General features: G+C 40.9%; 1 protein-coding gene across 1 annotated transcript in view; it reads left to right on the top strand.

Moving 5' to 3' along the window:
* Positions 1-721: 721 nt before the first annotated feature.
* Positions 722-19615, top strand: part of CCDC39 (coiled-coil domain 39 molecular ruler complex subunit) — a 29055-nt gene continuing 10161 nt past the window's right edge. The window contains exons 1-14 of the mRNA XM_079977746.1: positions 722-918; positions 3812-3931; positions 5089-5235; positions 7596-7754; positions 8204-8296; positions 8389-8517; positions 9105-9296; positions 10562-10665; positions 11358-11490; positions 13681-13875; positions 14932-15096; positions 15614-15751; positions 15952-16160; positions 18243-18363. Of these exons, the coding sequence (XP_079833872.1) occupies positions 790-918; positions 3812-3931; positions 5089-5235; positions 7596-7754; positions 8204-8296; positions 8389-8517; positions 9105-9296; positions 10562-10665; positions 11358-11490; positions 13681-13875; positions 14932-15096; positions 15614-15751; positions 15952-16160; positions 18243-18363 (2034 nt within the window). The 5' untranslated portion in view covers positions 722-789. The remainder of the gene's footprint in view (positions 919-3811; positions 3932-5088; positions 5236-7595; positions 7755-8203; positions 8297-8388; positions 8518-9104; positions 9297-10561; positions 10666-11357; positions 11491-13680; positions 13876-14931; positions 15097-15613; positions 15752-15951; positions 16161-18242; positions 18364-19615) is intronic.

Genomic DNA, 19615 nt, shown 5'->3' with positions numbered 1-19615 from the left:
CCAACAACACATACCGCTGGCTCATGTTATAAACGAGGAACTTATAGCGAAGTATTCCATATAATAATGGGCACTTCCAAAAGAGCTGCCTATGGAGCATTCATCCCGATTCGTTTGCAGGGAGGTCAGACAAAAGCCAATGACCCTTTCAGCGCATCCGTTCCACAAGAAATCTGAAGACCTCCCAATGGCGCCACCTCAATTTGCGACAGCCTGGAAACGCTCTTAGCTCTTATTTTAATATATATAATTTAATATAGGACTTAATATATTTATATATATATTAAAATATAATATATAAATATAATGTGTATTATATATATATATATATATATATATATATATATATATATTCTCATATATATGGGAATCTCATCTATATATGTGGGAATTAAACCCAGATTCAATGGGACTGGGATATCAGTTTATTCTGACGCCTCCGACGTGGCGGGCAAGCTGCGAAATGTTCCTGCTCACGAGGAGCACTATAAACACTGGTCTGGAGGCGCCTCGTGTTGCCGAGCCGCCGCCGCCGCCGCCACCCCACCGGCCGGACCCCGAGTGAGGGGGCGTAGGGAGAATCCGGCCGCCACAGCACCGCTCTTGGCTTTATAAACCCGCCGGGCCCAGGATGAGGCCTGCCTGCCCGCCCGCCTGCCTGCCTGCGCGGCGGTTGCCAAGGCCTCGCGCCGGCCGTTGCCAAGGCAACCAACGGCGCGCGTCTGGCTTTGCTCAGGGCCGGCATCGGCGGCGGCGGCGGCGGGAGCCCCGAGCTGAGGAAGGGGCGCCATGAACGCCTTGGGCGACCGCGGCCATGGCGGAGCCGACTCCACCGCTTCGATACTGGCCGAGCTGGACTGGGACGACGGCTTCGCCATCCCCGTGGCCAACGCGGAAAACAAGGCTCTGGAGGACGAGGCGAGTTGGCGGACCTGGGTGGGGTGGGGGGGTAAGAGAGGCCAGGGCGTTAATATGTTTAATTTCATAATGTGAAGATCTAAGGATGTTGATGTTTAAGTTAATTTTTTATAAGAACTGTGATTTGGAAAACCGTTAAAAGGACATGCAATGAAATTCAACCAAGGGGAAGCGAGGAAGTCACTTAACAATGTTAATAAGTGTAATTTTTAATAAGGCTATGATTTATGTTTGTTTGTCTTATGTGTTTGTTTGTTTCTAATGTTGTGAAAACCAATAAATATTTTTTGAGAGGCAAGGGCAGGTGGGACGGACCTCCTCTTCCAAGCCCCCTTGGCTCCATCTCGGAGTCTGCCTTGGTCAGGCCGCACCTGGAGCGCCTTGTCCCGTTTTGGGGCGCCATCACTGAATAAGGACATGGACAAGCTGGAACACAGGCAAGAGACCAAGAGGATGAAGGGCCTGGAAGCCTGGCCTGATGAGGAACGGTTGAAGGATTGGCATATGTTTAGCCTGGGGAAGAGGAAATACAGTGGTACCTCGGGTTACATACGCTTCAGGTTACAGACTCCGCTAACCCAGAAATATTACCTCGGGTTAAGAACTTTGCTTCAGGATGAGAACAGAAACCACACAGTGGTGGCACGGCAGCAACGGGAGGACCCATTAGCTAAAGTGATGCTTCAGGTTAAGAACAGTTTCAGGTTAAGAACGGACCTCCGGAACGAATTAAGTACTTAACCCAAGGTACCACTGTATATCCACCTTTCACATATCTTCAGGGGTGTCCCATGGAAGAGGGAGCCAGCTTGTTTTCTCCTGCTCTGGAGGGTGGGACTCAAACCAGTGGATTCAAGTTACCAGGAGGAAGGAGGTGCCAACTAAATGGCAGGAAGGACTTCCCGGCTGTGAGAGCTGCTTGAGGGTTGAACGGCCTCCCTCGGGAGTCTGCAGACTCCCCTTCCTTGAAGGTTTTTAAGCAGAGGTTGGATGGCCATCTGTCCCCTGGGTGCTTCGGTTGAGATTCCTGCATTGTGGGGGGTTGGACTAGATGACCCTCGGGGTCTCTTCCAAGTCTACATGTCTATGATGCCGATTAAAAATGAGTGGGGCTGTAAAGCCTCCCCACTCCAAATGTTATTGGAGCGGGAAGGAGTGGGATCTCCTGGAAAGTGAGTTGTGGGTTGGGTGATTTTGGCCGACCAGCCCCCCCAAGTGCAGGAATTTCCTCAACTATGTGCTTAGTGTGCCACAACCATTGCTGATAGAAGAATTGAAACCGAAGAATCCCCCCCCCCCAAAAAAAACCCCCACGCACAAAAGTGTCCACCTGTTTTCTCATTGCATTATGCTCTGGTGCAAAAATTCTTCCAGTCAAACTCTACTTCCAAGGATGCTCTGTGTGTGTGAAAGATGTGTGTCTCATCTTTGCATAGGGTGTGATGGGGACATTTCAGTCTTTCCCCGGTACAGAGATGTAGCAACATGGCACTGGAAGCGAATTTAAAGAAGAGCCTTGCTTCTAGGCCTTCAGTCACACTTAGGGGTCCATCTAAAACTGGATTCCAAGCAGCAACTGGTTTTCAGAGGCATATACTGCCTCAGCGCATTTACTTGTCATGGCTAAGAGCTGTTAATAGACCTGCGAGGCTGCTGCTCCATCTCTGCATGAGTACATCTACTTTGGGCTTGCTGCCTTCCAATGCAGAGTGACTAGTGCAGAGCAGAGGCGGTTCAAAATAGGAATTTTCTTCAAGGGCAAGAGTGAAGAGTTCCTTGAATTCAGAGGAGAAAATAAAGCATGCCTCAACCACCTGGGGGTTGGGAAACATTGTGCTGATGCAGTATGGTGCCTCATAGGGCTGTGTTCTGCTCTTTATATTTTCGGAGCTGTCCATAATTGGTCAGAAAAGTTGGCTTAGGAGAGCACTGCTGGATCAGAGTAAAGGTCCGTCTGCTTATTTTAGTTCAGCGTTCTGTTTCCTTACACTGGCTAACCAGATGAGGTAGGAACATGAGCTGGGTGTAAAGGCGGCCTTTATTGTTTGTGCCCAGCATATGGTATTCAGAGATGAATTGACTTTGGACATGAAGGTTCCAAGTTAGCTATAATAGCTAATAGGTGTTAAGAGAGTAATTTTCCGTGCATTTATGTAATCATTTTAAAAGGCCATTTAGGCTAAACGCCATGTGGCAGTAAATTCCATTATATATGCATTATGGTTGGAGTTTGTCCAGTCTCCTGCACGAACAAATTTTATATCCAACCCAGCCTAAATCTATTTATGCACAGGGTTAGGATGTGTGTATTGGTTAAACTGTGGCAAAGTATGGCAAACAGGGAAGGAAGTAGGGTTAACTTGCCTTTAAAAGTGGATATATTTTATGGATGGCTGTGCTGACATTCCCATTTACTGTGTGTTTCCAGTGCTGGGTGTTTAATGCATATGTATCCTGAAATTTGGTGTAAAATGCTACTGTTTGATGTATTATTTCTTAAAACAGCTTCACACTGATTGGATCCTTAAGCCTTTCTTAATTGCTAATTCGTTTCTAACCAAAGTGTAAACACCTTTGCATGGGGTAAAGACATCCCCACCCTGTCAACATACCTTGGTGTGTACACAAACAAACATATCTGATGAATTGAAGATGTGGTGATACAAACATCTGGTAAGGGGAGTACTGTGAAACATACTCGGCTGCTAGTGGTGAAATATGAATGCACCAATTTATTTCTGAACAAATCATCAAATATTTTCATGTATGTAGACTTTGTGGTTTTTCTTCCCCACCCCTAAATGCAATAGTATCTAAAAAACCTGACCATCTTCTGATCTTCTAGTACTTCTAATATTTTGTAACACTAAAATATATTGAATTTTGTTTACAGCTGCAAAAATTGCAAAAAGAAAAGGCAAACTTACAAAATCAGTTGACTGACTTTGAAGACCGTATTGCTGCAATGACATCACATTTGAAGAACGTCAGGCAGGAGTTTAATTTGACACAGGTAGATGCTTAAGAGCACTTCTTTGGTGAAATACATGTGCAATGTAGTCCTGTTCATGTTTATTTTGAAGTAAATCCCACTGTGTTCAGTGAGGCATACTCCCAACTAAATTGGCACTGGATTTCAATTTTATCTAAATATACCCATCTTTCTTCCCTTCAAGGTAGTAAACATAAGATTCCATGTGATCTCCCATCCAGACACTAACCAGAAATGTTGCTGTATTACAGCCTTTCAGGCCTGCCATCCTATGCACACTTATTAAGCATAAATAAACTTAATGGAATTTACTTCTAAGGAAATATGCTTAGGATTGTTATGCAGAGCTGTAATCCTGTGTGCAATTATTTGGAAACAAGACACATTTAACTCTGTAGAGTTCACTTCTGAGTAAACATGCATAAGATCAGGGTACATGAAACAGAAAACATAATTTTTAAATGAGTTGTATTCCTCTTTTGTCAGTAGGCAATGCATAGCCGGTTCATAATATTTACCAAAGAAATGTTATAAGCAAAATGATATCATTGATAGTGTGGGCACTTAAAGATTTAATGGATTTTTATAAGTCAAAGGGATTCTAGCAAAAATGAGAGATCTTATAACTGGTTATGCTGGTTCTAGATAAGATTATGGAACTTCTTTGTAAGAGATAGAATATTTTATCTGGAAAATTAAATGATTATTAATCATGACAGTTAATAATTTCTGTCAGTTAATTCATATAGCAGCTCTTGATATTAAGATGTTCTGCAGTTACTTTTTTTTGAATGAAATAGACTCCAAATTGGTAGAGAAACACACGTGAATATAATTAACACTACATTTGTTCTGCTCTGGACTACAGAAAAATAAAACAATGGATTCAAAATCTCATTTGAAATGTTTGCATCACTTGGATAGCTAACCGTAGGAAACTGCTTCAAGAGATAATGCTGGATCTTTTGTTATACAAAACTCATACCTTTCTAAGTCTCAATACCTATCAGAAAGGTTCTTGGATATTTACTTAAGTGGAACTCCTTAGTTGTATGTTTTATAAATTTCCATCCATTTTTAACTTCAATTTCTTCTAAAAAGGAAACAAGCACAAAAGGTGGCTTTAAATCATCACTGCTTGTTAACCCTGAAAAATAATTAATTGCCTTTCTCTTTAGTCTCTTTTCAGAGCCAGGCAGAATGAAATTGAAACTGAGCAGCATTTTAAATCCCTCGCAGAGAGAGAAGTGGGGCGACTGAAAAGCGAGATTCAAAGACTGGAGAATGAAATGGTTTCATTACGAGAGAAGAAAAATAGTCAAGAAGTATGTTTCAAGTATTTCATCACATATCTGAAAAATATATTCCTAAAGTTGGAAGCTTTCTCTGCTGCTGTTCTTGCACTGAGCTTCTCGGCTGCATCAAACAAAGGACTTCACACAGCAACAGTTTTGATATTCATACTGTTTTATTGCAGCATTCCCTCCTAAAGTATTTTAATGATCCAAGTATTTAAGGTTTTTAATGCAAGATTAGGGTACAATGTGGAAATGGTTATCTGAACTACTATCTTGGTTTACTTTACTTGGTCACTTTAACGTGGTTGATTACCATATTTTTCGCCCTATAGGACGCACTTTTCCCCCTCCAAAAATGAAGGGGAAATGTGTGTGCGTCCTATGGGGCGAATGCAGGCTTTCCCTGAAGCCTGGAGAGCAAGAGGCGTCGGTGCGCACCGACCCCTCTCAGTCTCCAGGCTTCAGGAAGCTGTCTGCAAGCACGGGGCACTCTCTGGGCAGATGTCCGCAAGCCTTGTGCGCCCGGTGGGAGTTCCTGCCGGGCGTGCAAGGCTTGCCGGCAGCAGCCTGCAGCCCGAAGCACAGGGCGCGCTCCGGGCAGATGTCCGCAAACCTTGCGCGCCCAGCAGGAGTTCCCGCTGGGCTTGCAAGGCTTGCGGCTAGCAGCTTGTTCTGGGGGCTGGAGTCGGGGGAAGCTCGGGCTGGGGGGGGGGGGAAATAATTATTTAAAAATTTATTTCCCCCCAAAAAAACGAGGTGCACCCTATGGGCCAGTGCGCCCTATAGGGCGAAAAATACGGTAGAAACTTAAAAAGCTGTCAGACATTTAGTTCATCTAGCTCAGTTCTGCTTACAGTGACTGGCAGGAAATGTTTGGGATTGAATCTGGGACCTTGGGCATGCAAAACATGTTCTCTATTGCTTATCTATAGCCTGTCCCTGCTTACCACTCGGTTTTCCAGGAACTGTTTACTTGGGGCAAAACTGTACTTAATAAGAAGCAGTCTCTTATTGAGGCACTCATATAAATATGGTTTATTCACACATATTTACACCCGAAGCCTTCAATGGAGGGGGAGTTCACAGTATTAACATTCCAAGAGGACTTGTCCTTGCCAGCAGCACAAGCAATGAATTCAGAGGCTTAGCCAAATACAGGCCTACATAACTTGTTCATCCCAACTGAGCCAAAGCTGGGTAACTGAAGGCCAGTGTAAATTCCTCAAATGGGGCAGTTCAGAGGCATGGCAGAAGTGGGACCAGAGAGGAAGGACTTCACCTGCATCCTAAACCCATTCATCTTGGTCACGTGCCTTGGCAACCCAGCACAGAACACTTTTAAAGGCTTGTTTTCCCTCTGCCATGCTTAGGCAAAGCAGCAACAGCCCTGCTGCCAGATGAGGTTTAGATCTGGTGTAACTTTATGCTGCATTATTTTCCTAGGCTTGCTTTATGTGAATTTCTTGTGCGTAGGATTTCTCCCTCAATAATAGTTGGTGTTTGGCATGGATTTGTAGTAACAGATGGTTTTATGCATATTATTGGTATTCTGTACTGATGTTTTCTCATATGGCATGAGAATCCACTGTGTACAATTCCACTGAACTTGCAGAAGAAGTAAGAAGTGTCAAATAAGTCTTTGGATCCCAGCAATGATAATGATCATTTTTATCTCCTCCAAAAGGGTCAAACTAGAGTGACATGTCAGTTGTGCTAGGTGTGTCTCTGCTTTTATGCAATTTCCCCTAGCCAGCTCCAATGCCGGAAACTAGTTGGGTAGAAAGAAAAAATGTTTAAAGCAATATAGAAGTAAGGTTGGAAAAGGGGATTGTTTTTTGTCCCCTTCTCCACTCACCTCTTTTGCTGTAAAGTAGTAGATCCACTTCCAGTTCTGGTTTTTATATGAACACGGTAGATACATGCTTGAAACACATGTGACTGTCCTGTCATGTCTGGTACAAATACACATATATAGGAAAGATTTGGAAGCAGCTAGTCTGTCCCCTTACCTTTCTTGGAAGCAGTCATGTGAATTAAAGTCCTTTCAACGTGATGAGTTAGTCATAGCCCTCTGTTATAAATACAACCTGTTTTTATTTATTTGGGCCCATCACTCCCATCTACTGTAACTCAGTGTCTTCAGACTTGTCTTCAGAGTAGGATTTCAGATTACTGGAGGGGGGAAAGGCAGAGAACCAAGAGATACACAAAACAGATTCTGACAGTATTTAAACTCAATATTTTCCACAGGTAAGCAGCCTCAAGTTAGCTTAGTTCTTTGCCTCAAGTTAGTTAGTTAGTTGTTTGTTGGGCAAATAAAAAGATGATATTGTATGATTTTTTTATTACGTCTCCTTTTTTTCCTTTTTCCTTCCTACTATATTTAGAACAATATTTTCAAAGTGACTCAGAAGCTGGAAGCCTTAAGATGCCAAATGAACTGGGACCAGCAAGCTTTGGAGGCTTGGTTAGAAGAGTCTGCACGCAAAGACAATGATGCAGTTGCAATCCAGAAGTATGCACAGCAAGATGATGGCAAATTGCAAGTATGTATATATTTTATTTAAAGTTCACATGTATTAAAGTTCACATATTACTTGCAGCATCTGGTTGGATGGGAAAGAGGTGTAGTGCCGTACTAAGACATGAGATGCGAAACATGGATGTTTGCAACTATTACTTGTTTATTAATGGTATTTTACAACAAAATAAGACAATATCAAATATGAAAATCTGGAGTGGATTATGAGGGATGGGGTGCAGAATGGAGGAGAAGAGGTTTGGTTGTGCAAAGTGTTATTCTGTTGCATGAGCCAAACAGCCACACTGGATACTTCCGATGGAGTTATAAGTAGATGGTCCAGATAATCTTTGAGTCCTTCCTAGCCCTTAGGATTTTATGACCTGAGGTTTTCTGAAAACATGGCAGTGGTAATGCTTCTATTTTATAATTAGAGTTCAGTATTTTTAAAAGTACGTTTCATTATCTTTTCAGATGTTAACTCTACAGATTGAAATGCTGACTGTACAATGTAATAACAGACGCAGAATTCTTGACAATGAGCTTACAGAAACCTTGGCTGCTCAGGTTTGTCCACTGGAGAATGGGTTTTGCATTTATACTTCAAGTGCTTCTTATACCTGGTATATATTGTTATTAGTTTCCACTTCTCTTTACAGATAGAGCTGGATAAAACAGCTGAAGATTTCCGCAGGGTTCATCATGAAAGACAAGAACTTATCAGGCAGTGGGAGAGCACCATAGAACAAATGCAGAAAAGAGATCAAGAAATAGATAAGTGTGCCTTGGTAAACTATTTTCTGGCTTTTTGACCTCTTAAAATATGTAATTTCATCTGGGCTTCCATTTCCTAAAGAGCTGAATGTCATATGGGTTTTATCATATTGGTCTGAATATAAGCCACCCCAAAATATAAACCGCACTCGTAAAATGAGTTCTCTTTGGAAGAAAAAAAATATCATAAATCTCTGGCACAATTTTAAAAACACATGCAACCTCTAGACTCGTCTCACACAGAATAATACTGGGCAACCAGTGCCACCTATTGAGAAGGGCAGGTGATCTTTTTACTAAAATTACTAAAGCTCTCTGTGGTTCCTGAGGCCTCATCTTAAATCACACCTTCTCTACCTATAAGTGCACAACTAAAGACTGTACTCAGGTTTTATACAAGCTAGATTTTGGGGAAAATGTGGACTATATTCGTACCAATACAGTGTATATAATTGGGTTTTCCCACCATTAACTGTTAAAGCAAGAAAGCAAAACAAACAGTCCCGTGAACAACAAATTTAACATTTATTTTTTTTGCGGTTCTTGGTTTGTTGATCCAGCAGCATGTTTACAACTGATTTGTATATTTTTCTGTGCCTAGCTTTTAGCACAGGCAAGGCGGGCAATCCGTGCGAAGGAAAGTTTGCTTAAAGACAAGGTTCAGTTTTTGGCAAATGAGAGCGGTAATAACATGGAGTATGAGAAGAGAATCGCCGTGGCTGATCGGCTAGCTACCAAACTGAGGCTAGATTACCAAAAAGAGGAGGCCAATCGAAATCAGTTCCAGGATGAGGTAATTTTAACATCATATATAGTATGGAGACTTTAATCTTTTTCAGTTTGGAATGCCACTTTGGAACAAAATGTCTGCCCATGCTGTCATAGCAGAAATATGCTGTAAACCTGAGAAAGTTAAAGTGCAGCAAAATGAAGACACCTTTCTAGAACTGATAGTCCCATTATGTCTGATGTTTACTAACAGATTCATCAGAAGAAGTTATAATCAAAACTTGTTATGGTCAGTGCATTTGTGGCATTTGTCCAGGGGTTCAGACTTTGGGCATTGGCATTTGAATTGGGAAAGCTGTAAAAATGCTCATGATGCTTTGTCAACTTTACATCTTTTATCAACTGAAATAGTAGGTTTATTCTCTCGTTTCACCTTTCAATTTAATTTTATGCACGTAACTAAAATCCCCCATGGCTATAAAATCTAGCCACAAATTTTAGAATTTATCATTTTTACTATGACTGTTATTAACTTCTAGAAGTCCCAATTCTGTAAAAGTTTTATCTTTCCCGCCAGTACTTCAGTCTTCTTTCTGAACGTCATCAATATTTTCCATTTTCAATATGGGAAACTGTGGCTTGGCAGCCACGTGAGTTTGTGGCTCAGCACCTATTTGAACTTGAGTCACCCAGATCCTAAGTTCAACATTTGTGGCCTAGTGAAGTGAATTCTGTGGACTCAGTCCACTGGAGTGGACTTTGTAGTTTATTCCAGCCAAACTGCACTTCACAATCAAGTAGCATAAACTGAGAAAAAACCAATACTGTACACGCTTTCATTTCAGTAAGTTTTTGATGGGAAGTTCACAGAGAAATATTCATAAAATTTAAAGTAAAAAGGTATGAAAACAAGGGGTGCACACCTAAAATTGGGAATGTTTGCATGACAGAAATGCAGGTTTTCTTTATCAAAGTAATACTTGTAATAGTTAGGTAAAGGGGACCCCTGACAATTAGGTCCAGTCGTGACCGACTCTGGGGTTGCGGCGCTCATCTTGCTTTATTGGCTTCCGGGTCATGTGGCCAGCATGACTAAGCCGCTTCTGGCGAACCAGAGCAGCACACGTAAATGCCGTTTACCTTCCCGCGTCCCTTGTAATAGTTAGCTGTTAGTAATAAAAAAATAAAATCTGTGTTACAAATACAAAATCTGTGTTACAGTACAAATGTGGGAAGTTGGTGGGCTGCCTGACAGCTATGATTTCAAAATGACCACAGTACTCTGAATAAACACTTATGTTTTCAATATTCATGAAACCTAACCATTAGCTGGATACCTTGAAAGCTACTGTGGATGGAACTGCTTCTGAGTTAGAAGCGATGAGGATCAATGTAGCTAACCTTAAAAAGGAAATCCAAGAGAAAACTTTAAGGTAGGCATTATAAATGGTGAGATGACTGCTATAGCTATTTAAAAAATACTTATGTAACAAGTACAAGAAGAATAGATACTTTAGACAATGATGAAAAACGATGGCATGGGCAGAGTCACAAATATGACTATTTAACATTTACTGAACCATTTTTTGTTAGCTATGTTTTTTTAAAAAGACTTAGGGAAACTTTGGGACTTGGAGCATAATTTAGGGCAAGGTGCTGTATTACCTGGATGCTAAACATTGTCTCCCCTACCTCCCCAGCTAGAATTTATTATCTTGTCTTCTCTTTTCCATACCAATCTGTAGATTCTCTCAGAATGGTACAGTATTCCATCCATTCTCTTCTACATTCTGGAAAAGTATGAGAGTTGACCAGGAAATTCCCAATTTCCCAATTCCTTTTTTGATAAAGCTTTAAAGGTGTTTCATGATTCATATCTTTATATGTGATAAGCTATTAAGTGTAATGAAACTATCTGATTTATTTTGTCTTTAAACTGTATCAAAACAATGGCTGAAATTTGGGCTCCTTACTAAGTAAGTTGTTAGAGATCCTAAATAGCAAATTACATTTCTTAGAGTTACATGTAGTTTATATTAATTTGAGGGTTAGGGATATTAGCTCCAGTTTTCTCTTTTGAAAATTATATGTAACTTTCCTTCTCACCCCATAAATCTGTGCTAAGGCTAAACGTGATAAAGGACCAGAATGACAGTCTTGCGAGTAAACTGAAATATGTGACAAACCAAGCACTGACTTTAGAAGAAAAAGCAGCCAGAATGGAAGAGCTCCTGAAAGAGAAAGAGAAAAGTGTCAAGGTAAAAGCAAATATAAATAAAAAGTATACTTTCTTTCACTGTTACCAGCAGTTTGTCAAAGTGCCATTGGACATGGATACCTCTGACAATTCGGTTTCAGTTTTTATATGTTACTTTACAGAAATATTTGTTGTCCATGTGAGCTCTATCTGATTAATTATTTCTGCTATACTTTGAACTTCCATTAAGAACTGAGATAAACATATAAGAAATTTTGAGATGAAAACCTGTAAGATCAGGTGTATGCCAGACAAATGTGTTTTGACTGAATTGGGAATGAGATTCACAGAGGAAAGAGAATCAACAGTTCTAAGGTGAAGGAACTCAAATGTTATGACAAGCACCACAAAAGCAAAAATCCTTGAATTACCCAATGAATCACAGAGGATGTATGGAAAGTCTGGTCATTATTTCCACATGGGATTTTTTTTTATAAGTAATTTAAGGAAAACCTATAATAATGATCCTTACAGGAACTGTTCATACGAAGCATGAAAGGTAAAAATGAACAGTATTTTAACCACTATTCAGTTGTGCAAAGCTTTAATATTCTGGATGACATTATTTCTGGTCTAAGAGGCTCACAATCAATGCCTGTTATAAAATCATACAATTATAGAGTTGGAAGGGACCACAAGGGTCATCCAATCCAACCCCCTGCAGTGCAGGAATCTTTAGTCCATTGTGGGGCTCAAACTCAACGACCCTGAGATTAAGAGTCTCATGTGCTACTGGTGAGCTGTACCAGAATCTTCATAAGGAACTTAAGTATCAACAATCTGTATAGACACAAGAGGTAGATTAGTGCCCTTGCTAGCACTGACAAAATATTTTATTGAAATTACTTAAGATGGGAACACAGCTCAGTTGTCTCCACTCCTTAAGCTTAGCAGACAGTCTTCCAAAATGGCTATTTTTGCATAATGGTACTAATCTTGTAGTATTGGTGAGACAACATGGACCGGTTTGTGACACTGGACTGTGCTCTATTCTAAATGCTAATTTTTTGGCATATGATACTATAACACTAGACTTCAAGTGACTTCATAATTCAACAAGAAGCACTTTAAATTCTTCTTTGAACTTAAGTCTAGAATTTTCTAAATGTGGATTAATAGTAGTTGAATTAAAATAACAATAAGGCAGAGAACCTGAAAGCACTGAAATGAAACAACCTGACTGCAGACTGCAAGAGATTATCCGTAATATTCTTAGGAGGGCAGCTAAACCATATGCAGTGCTTTTTTCCTTACACAGGAAGTGGATAACCTGAGAGCATAGCAGTTCCACAGCTGAGGGGTGATAGTTTAACTAGGATGAACAATGTCTGTAATGTGTTAGTCATAAGTACGCTTTCCATCAAAATTAGCCATGCATGTCTATTTGCCACATCTGTTAATTCATGGTGAAAAGATATGGGCAGGGAATAATGCACTCAAAATTGCTTTCTTTCCACTTGAGCTTCTGTTCCTCAGTGGCTGCCCCAGTCTCCCTTGTAGGAAAGCAGTGTTGCTGGGACTGAATCTTATTTAACACTGTATGTTTTAGGATCACTATGTGTTATTAAAATATCTGAATTAAGATCTTAATCATTTAGAAAGAATGAGATCTCATTTCAGTCAAAGTGAATTATATTTTTGTGTTCAGTTATGGTAATGGCTAACGGTGTTTGGTAGATCAGTGGATGAATAAGTTAAAACTTATTTTCTTAGGGACATAGTGGTCTGCCCTTTAGGTAGATGAGAGAGATAGAATTGTCTGAGTGGTTGTCTTTCAGGTGACACTTTGCAACAAGTTATAGTGGGAGTGAGAGTGGGAATGGTCTATCTCTAGAAAGAAAAGGGAGAGGCAAGATGGAGGTGTCAGGTAAGGGGTGGCCTGGGTGCCAGAGCAGAATAGGTGCACATCCCAAAGAGGGACAGACCCATCCAAGGTAACTAATCTTAACTCTGGTTAAACTTAAAAGTGCATCCCTGTGTAGTCATTTACATTCTTAGGGTGCTTTCTGGTTATCACTGTTCCACTGGTAGGATTCAGAATGAATGCTTAATAAATAGCGAGTGTCATTCAACCTCCATGCAAACATTCTACAAACAAATTGGTCACCTGGAAGCAACCTTGGAATTGGAAAGATTGATAAAGCAACAGATAGCACAGCATTCACATTTTGAACGTTTTTAACACCATTAGGAGAGAGAGGCACTGGAACAACATCTGCGAGACAAACAGTTCAAAAGAATTAAGGAGCTGCAGAAACTTAAAGACAAGGAGAAGTGTTGCTCAGCTGAAATAGATGGACGCAAAGGACAGCTGAAAAACCTACACAGTCGCTTATGCCGGGTGGATGCTGAGACACTCAAACAACAAGAACTCATGTATAAGCAGGTAAGGGATAACAAGTTGTGTGTGTGTGTGTGTGTGTGTGTGTGAGCAAAGGGACATCTGCTGCAAGAGAGGGTTTTTAAAAAGAATGGGAAAGCAGAGGTAGACATTTAAGAACTGGGAGAACACCATGGGCTGAGCACTCCTAATTCTTAAACATTCACTTTTGACAGGTGTCCCCTTCCTGATAAATTTCTCCTTTCTTAGCACAGTCTCCTAGACTTTGTGATTTGAAATCCAGCTGTGCTGTTGATGATGGCAGAAGCCAAAAATAGTCAAGAAATCATTTTAAGCCTTTCACTGACATACATATAATTGCGTGTATATTTTCATTGTGTAGTTCTGACAAAATCTAAATCAGAAGTGTTTGCAAAATACAGTATTAAGTAAGAGAATATTTGAGTTCAGAGTTAATAAAGTTATTGTTTTATCCTTCAGTTATAAAATATATTTATTTGATAGTAAGTGTCATTGATATTAGAGGAAGCTATTTCTAAAAAGGAAAAAAAAATCCATTTACTTGGAGACTAATTCCATTTACTTCCAAGTAAATATGTTTGGAATGGGATTGTATGATTTCCAAATCAGCTTTTTGCTATGGCTCCTCTGAACCATGGCTGCTTCAGGGTAAATTTTTGAAGCGATACAAGAGATGAACATGCCCAAATCCTGTTATTTGTTAATGGGATTTGTATGCATAACTCCTATGCACCACTTTGAAAATTTACCCCTTTTTATCAGCATCTACTGGCAGTGGTAAGATTGCTACTCAGCTGTAAGCCTCCCTAAAGCAGACTCTCTCTGGGTTGGGGACTCTTTGTTATATTTTTAAAAGATTACTTGGGAGCCAGCATTGCACACCATCCATTTTAAGACAGTCTACAAATGAGAAGGCCTATAGGCCTGAAACAATTGTACAGGAACAATTACTTAATTAGGTGCCTGTCCTACAGCTAATTTTTTCTGTGTTAATGTTTTAGCATGTATAGAAATGACTCTAATTGTTTGTTTTTCAGCCTCTCTGTTCATTTTATTTCTTGCCTAAACTATTTTTAACAGGATTTTTACATACAGCAAGTTGAGAGAAGGCTGTCACGCTTGCATGGGGAGCTTAACACAGATGAGAAGCAAGTTTTAGAAGCAAAAGTTGCTGAACTTTCGAAGATAGCAGAAGAAAAGAAACAAGCATACAATACTCTACAAGCACAGCAGAAGAAACTCCAGGTAGTATGGCTTTTCATCTCATGGGATTGCACCTACAGCAATGATTAATTTATAGCCCACATAACGGTCTAATGTAACTCATTGTTCGGAACTAAGCACATTTGTCCTCAGCCAATATCAGGACAGAGGTGTGGCTGGGAATGCCGGTTCTATAGGGGGAGATCTAATATAGTATGAGCAGGCATCCTTGCACACTTCTCTTTCCTCTTCTCTAGAGGATCAGGTACCATTTGAAGCAGATTTTGGGGGTGCTTGGGGAATGCTGGAGTGGGGAAAAGAGAAATTAGAAATCTTGTTGTGGTAGTGGGTTTCTGTTATGCAAGCAGATGGACATCAATAGATGTCACACATGTTTCTGAACTTCTTGGAAGAAGGAAGGGGTTTAAATGTAACCTCAGATGCCTGAGACCTAAATACATTTTGCTCAGGTAAGGATCTGGGATGTGGCAAGGGTCTACTGATAACAAAACAGTATTTATGACCAAACTAAAAGCAACTCTTTTTTTCTTTCTTTCAGAATGACATCCATTTTATCAAGTTGGCTATGACTAAGACTGGAGAAGAAATGGCTGGCTTGACAACCAGAGTAGATGAGCTAAATCTTTTCACTGAAAAATCAGAGAAGCTACTAAAAAAAGCCAGAGCAGATAAGCAGGTATAAATAAAAATAATTATTATAATGCTGACCCGCACAGATTCTTGGGTTCTTTGCACTGACAGACTGTCCATGGCCCTTGGGCATACCTAAATTGACGTGTCACAAGTTTGGAAACCAAACTATTCCAAAAAAAAAAGTTGCATCTCAGGAGGCTTTGGATTTAGTGCTGAATATGCTTTTTCTTTTGCTAACTGAAGGATATGTTGATTGAAGATAACCTCCTGAAACTGGAGCTGAAACGTGTAAGAGATACCCTGTACAACAAGGCAGAGCAAGTTCTTTCCCTGGAAAAACGGAAGCAGCAACTTCAAACGGCAATGGAAGAAAGAACTGCGGATATCAAAGTTCATAAGGCAATGATTGAGACACAGATAAGGATAATAGAGCAGGAGCGTCAGACTTTGAGGTATTTGCCCTATGGTGCTGCGTGGAGGTGGGAATAGATTTCTCTTTTCAAGGAAACACATGATATTGAAGGGATCACTTTGGAAGACCAACTTTATACTTGCTGCCTTTCTCAACCTTGGTAGTTAGCTAATTACTGATGTACCTGTGTGATTGGTTGTCAGGAATTGCTATTACTTTGCTGCTTCTAAATTTCCTTGTACAAGAACTCTAGACAGAAGCAAACACACTCAATACTTATTCTCAGGCAGGGTTCTGTTACTAGGAGCCTGCTTTTATGCCTGCTTGCTTGCTTGTTTATCACATTTGTACCCTACCTTTCTATAAAAATGTAAATCAGCAAAGGGTCCAATAAAGGCTAGCTACAGTCAGTTACAGAAACCAAGATACGAGCTGCAAGGACCTGTTTTCTACAGCTTTAAGAAATCGGGAAGTAAGAATCTTTGTGCAGCGGGTGGTTAAAGCCAAGTGGGAAATGAACACTCAACCAGCTGATTTGGCAGCCCTTTTTTCCATTCTCCTCCTCCCATCCACAGCCCACGCAATAGGAAATTAGAGTGATTTAATGTGACTGGAGCTTAACCCCTCGCCAAGCAGGCAGGCTCTGTGTGTTTTTCCTGTGATAATTACATGACTAATTGGCACTTGCATATAATTTGATTTGGGGTTGCTTCCTGCTGTTGCTTATTCTCTCTGAGCAGTGGCAATATTAAGATACAATCAGCAGGGGGCAGCTTCTGCAGCTGTAAGAGTGAAATGCCAAACCTTTAAATATTTGGGTAAGGTTCCTTGGATGGCGGCTCCCCACGATGCAGGAATTTGCAATGTAATGTTGAATTTGTCTCCTTCTATGTGTGGAGATTTGAGACAACTGTGAGTCGGGAGGACTGGGTACCAGCAGCAACTGGAATAGATGGGTATACCACTAGCCTAAGTACTGTGTTGTCTGTTTTTAATAGCAGCATCATCCACTCTGCTATAGGGTTCACACACAGTCTCACTAAAGGGAAGAGGTTCCTCAAGGATGCATCTAGATGGGTAGCATTTGGAAAGTCTTTTACCAAGGCAGCACAGACTTCATCTCAATCTGCAATTGTTAAATTTAACAAAAGAAAGGTAGCTTTGAAATAGGACAGTTCTCTGCCCCAAACCATCTCCTCTCAAAGCGGCTTCTCCTCGCTAGATGAGCTGACTGCCAGGATTTTGTTGCATACATTTGTGTGTAGTTTGTAGCCCTGCTCTTACTTGGCAGTCACAGGAAAATCAAAAAGACATTTCAAAGAAAGGATCACATATGTCTGTGGAAGCTCCATGGTCCGGGTAGGAGGGACTGCCGGGAAACGCAATCTCAGTGATGCACAAAGGCTTTCCCCTCTAACCTTCAGCACTGTCCATAGGTTCTATGGACATGGATGGACCTGGCACCATCATAGTGAGGCTAAGAAAATTTTATTTGCCTAGGCTTTAGGTGCTTAAGTTAGCCTCTAAAGGTAAAGGTAAAGGTACCCCTGCCCGTACGGGCCAGTCTTGCCAGACTCTGGGGTTGGTGCGCCCATCTCACTCAAGAGGCCGGGGGCCAGCGCTGTCCGGAGACACTTCCGGGTCACGTGGCCAGCGTGACATCGCTGCTCTGGCGAGCCAGAGCCGCACACGGAAACGCCGTTTACCTTCCCGCTAGTAAGCGGTCCCTATTTATCTACTTGCACCCAGGGGTGCTTTCGAACTGCTAAGTTAGCCTCTACTGTGCTGCTAATCTTTCAATGGGGTATAGTAGGACTTGTTTTTCTTACTGTTGGTTGAACAACTTAGATTTGTATTGCATGGTGTGTTTTTTTAATTGCTTTTACTTGCTTGTATTTTATTTTGCTGTAAAGTTGCTTTGAGTTTTCTTTTGTATAAAGCAAGTAATAAAAGCAAAACATAATAAAATAATAATTACTTTCAAGTCAATTCCCTGTTCCCCCCAAAGGCCAACAGGTGTACCTGATTTCTTAGGAAACGTCCTCTCACATATTTATGACCATGGGTTAAATGATTTTCTTTCAAACCTGTTAGTCATTTTCTCCTATTCTTCTCAAATCAGTTCTGAGTTTCATGAGCGACTGGGTAAAATTGAGAAATTGAAGAGCAGATATGAAATCATTACCGTTGTCATGATGCCCCCAGAAGGAGAGGAGAAAACTCACACTTACTACGTCATCAAGGTAACCTTCCAGCTTAGATGCTGCCCATGAGCTTGTCGAATTATCCATACTTCATCTCCAATCTCTGCTGTTTTCATTACTGGGTATCCAATCCAGTGTGAGATTGGACTATGGGTTGGTTCTTAACTTCCTGATCTGCCACTTCAATATAGAGATTACTCAAGTAATCTCATGAATTCGAGGGATTGTGCAATCATCCCAAGTGTAAATGAGAGAAAGTATCCACAACCATCTTCAAAATCAGAAGGAATAGACATGGAGGTGGGCCCAACAACTTTTTGTAGTATTTCTGACTACACTTATTATTGAAGAAGGAAAATGTGGCACTTTTGACATTGGCCTAGGAAGCAGAAGTGTGTGTTGCCATTCAGTCTAATCTTTCCACTGGTGGGCAGGACACGTTACAATTTCAGTGCCTTTTAACAGTAAGGGTGTTGCTTTATTAAGAGTCGTCTTTGGTCAAAACCTTGAGAGAGGTTTCATGTGACCATGTGCATGGTGTCTCATAAAAGGCTTGGGGGGGGGGGGAAACTAAACATGTTTATTTGTTTTCAGAAGTTATGAACCATAAAAAAATCTCCATCACTCCTCCCCTCCCCTTGGATCAACCTTTTCATTGGGTCCTGATCCAAAGTTGGTAGACTGGGGTCAGATAAAATTTCTTCATTGGCCACTTCTGACCATATACCTAGAAGAGTTTGGATTTGATATCCTGCTTTATCACTACCCAAAGGAGTCTCAAAGCGGCTAACATTCTCCTTTCCCTTCCTCCCCCACAACAAACACTCTGTGAGGTGAGTGGGGCTGAGAGACTTCAAAGAAGTGTGACTAGCCTAAGGTCACCCAGCAGCTGCATGTGGAGGAGTAGAGACGCGAACCCGGTTCACCAGATTACGAGTCTACCGCTCTTAACCACTACACCACACTGGCTCTCACCTACACTTAGCGCTTGTTAGCAGCCCCCTCCCCATTTAACTGAACTCTGATTTATCCAGCTGTTTTAGGCATTCTTTTGAACTGAATAGGTTGCACATTCTCTCCCCCTGCTTTTTCATACCTTTCTCACACACTTTTTCCTGCATACCTCATTCAAAACATGTTGGGTACTATTCATAGGGTTTTAGCTGCACTTTTGCCTGCCCTTCTGCAAAGTTGTTTTTAAGATAGTATGCTGCACTTTGTTCCCATGCTGCTCTTATTATTATTTAGGCTTGGAATAGGTTTGAAAAATAAAAGTATCTATTAAAGGTTG

This window comes from Podarcis cretensis (genome assembly GCF_951804945.1).
Source record: "Podarcis cretensis genome assembly, chromosome: 5".
In the NCBI taxonomy this organism is placed as follows: domain Eukaryota; kingdom Metazoa; phylum Chordata; class Lepidosauria; order Squamata; family Lacertidae; genus Podarcis; species Podarcis cretensis.
Note: the sequence above shows the minus strand (reverse complement) of the source record. Positions and strands in the feature narration are given on the sequence as shown.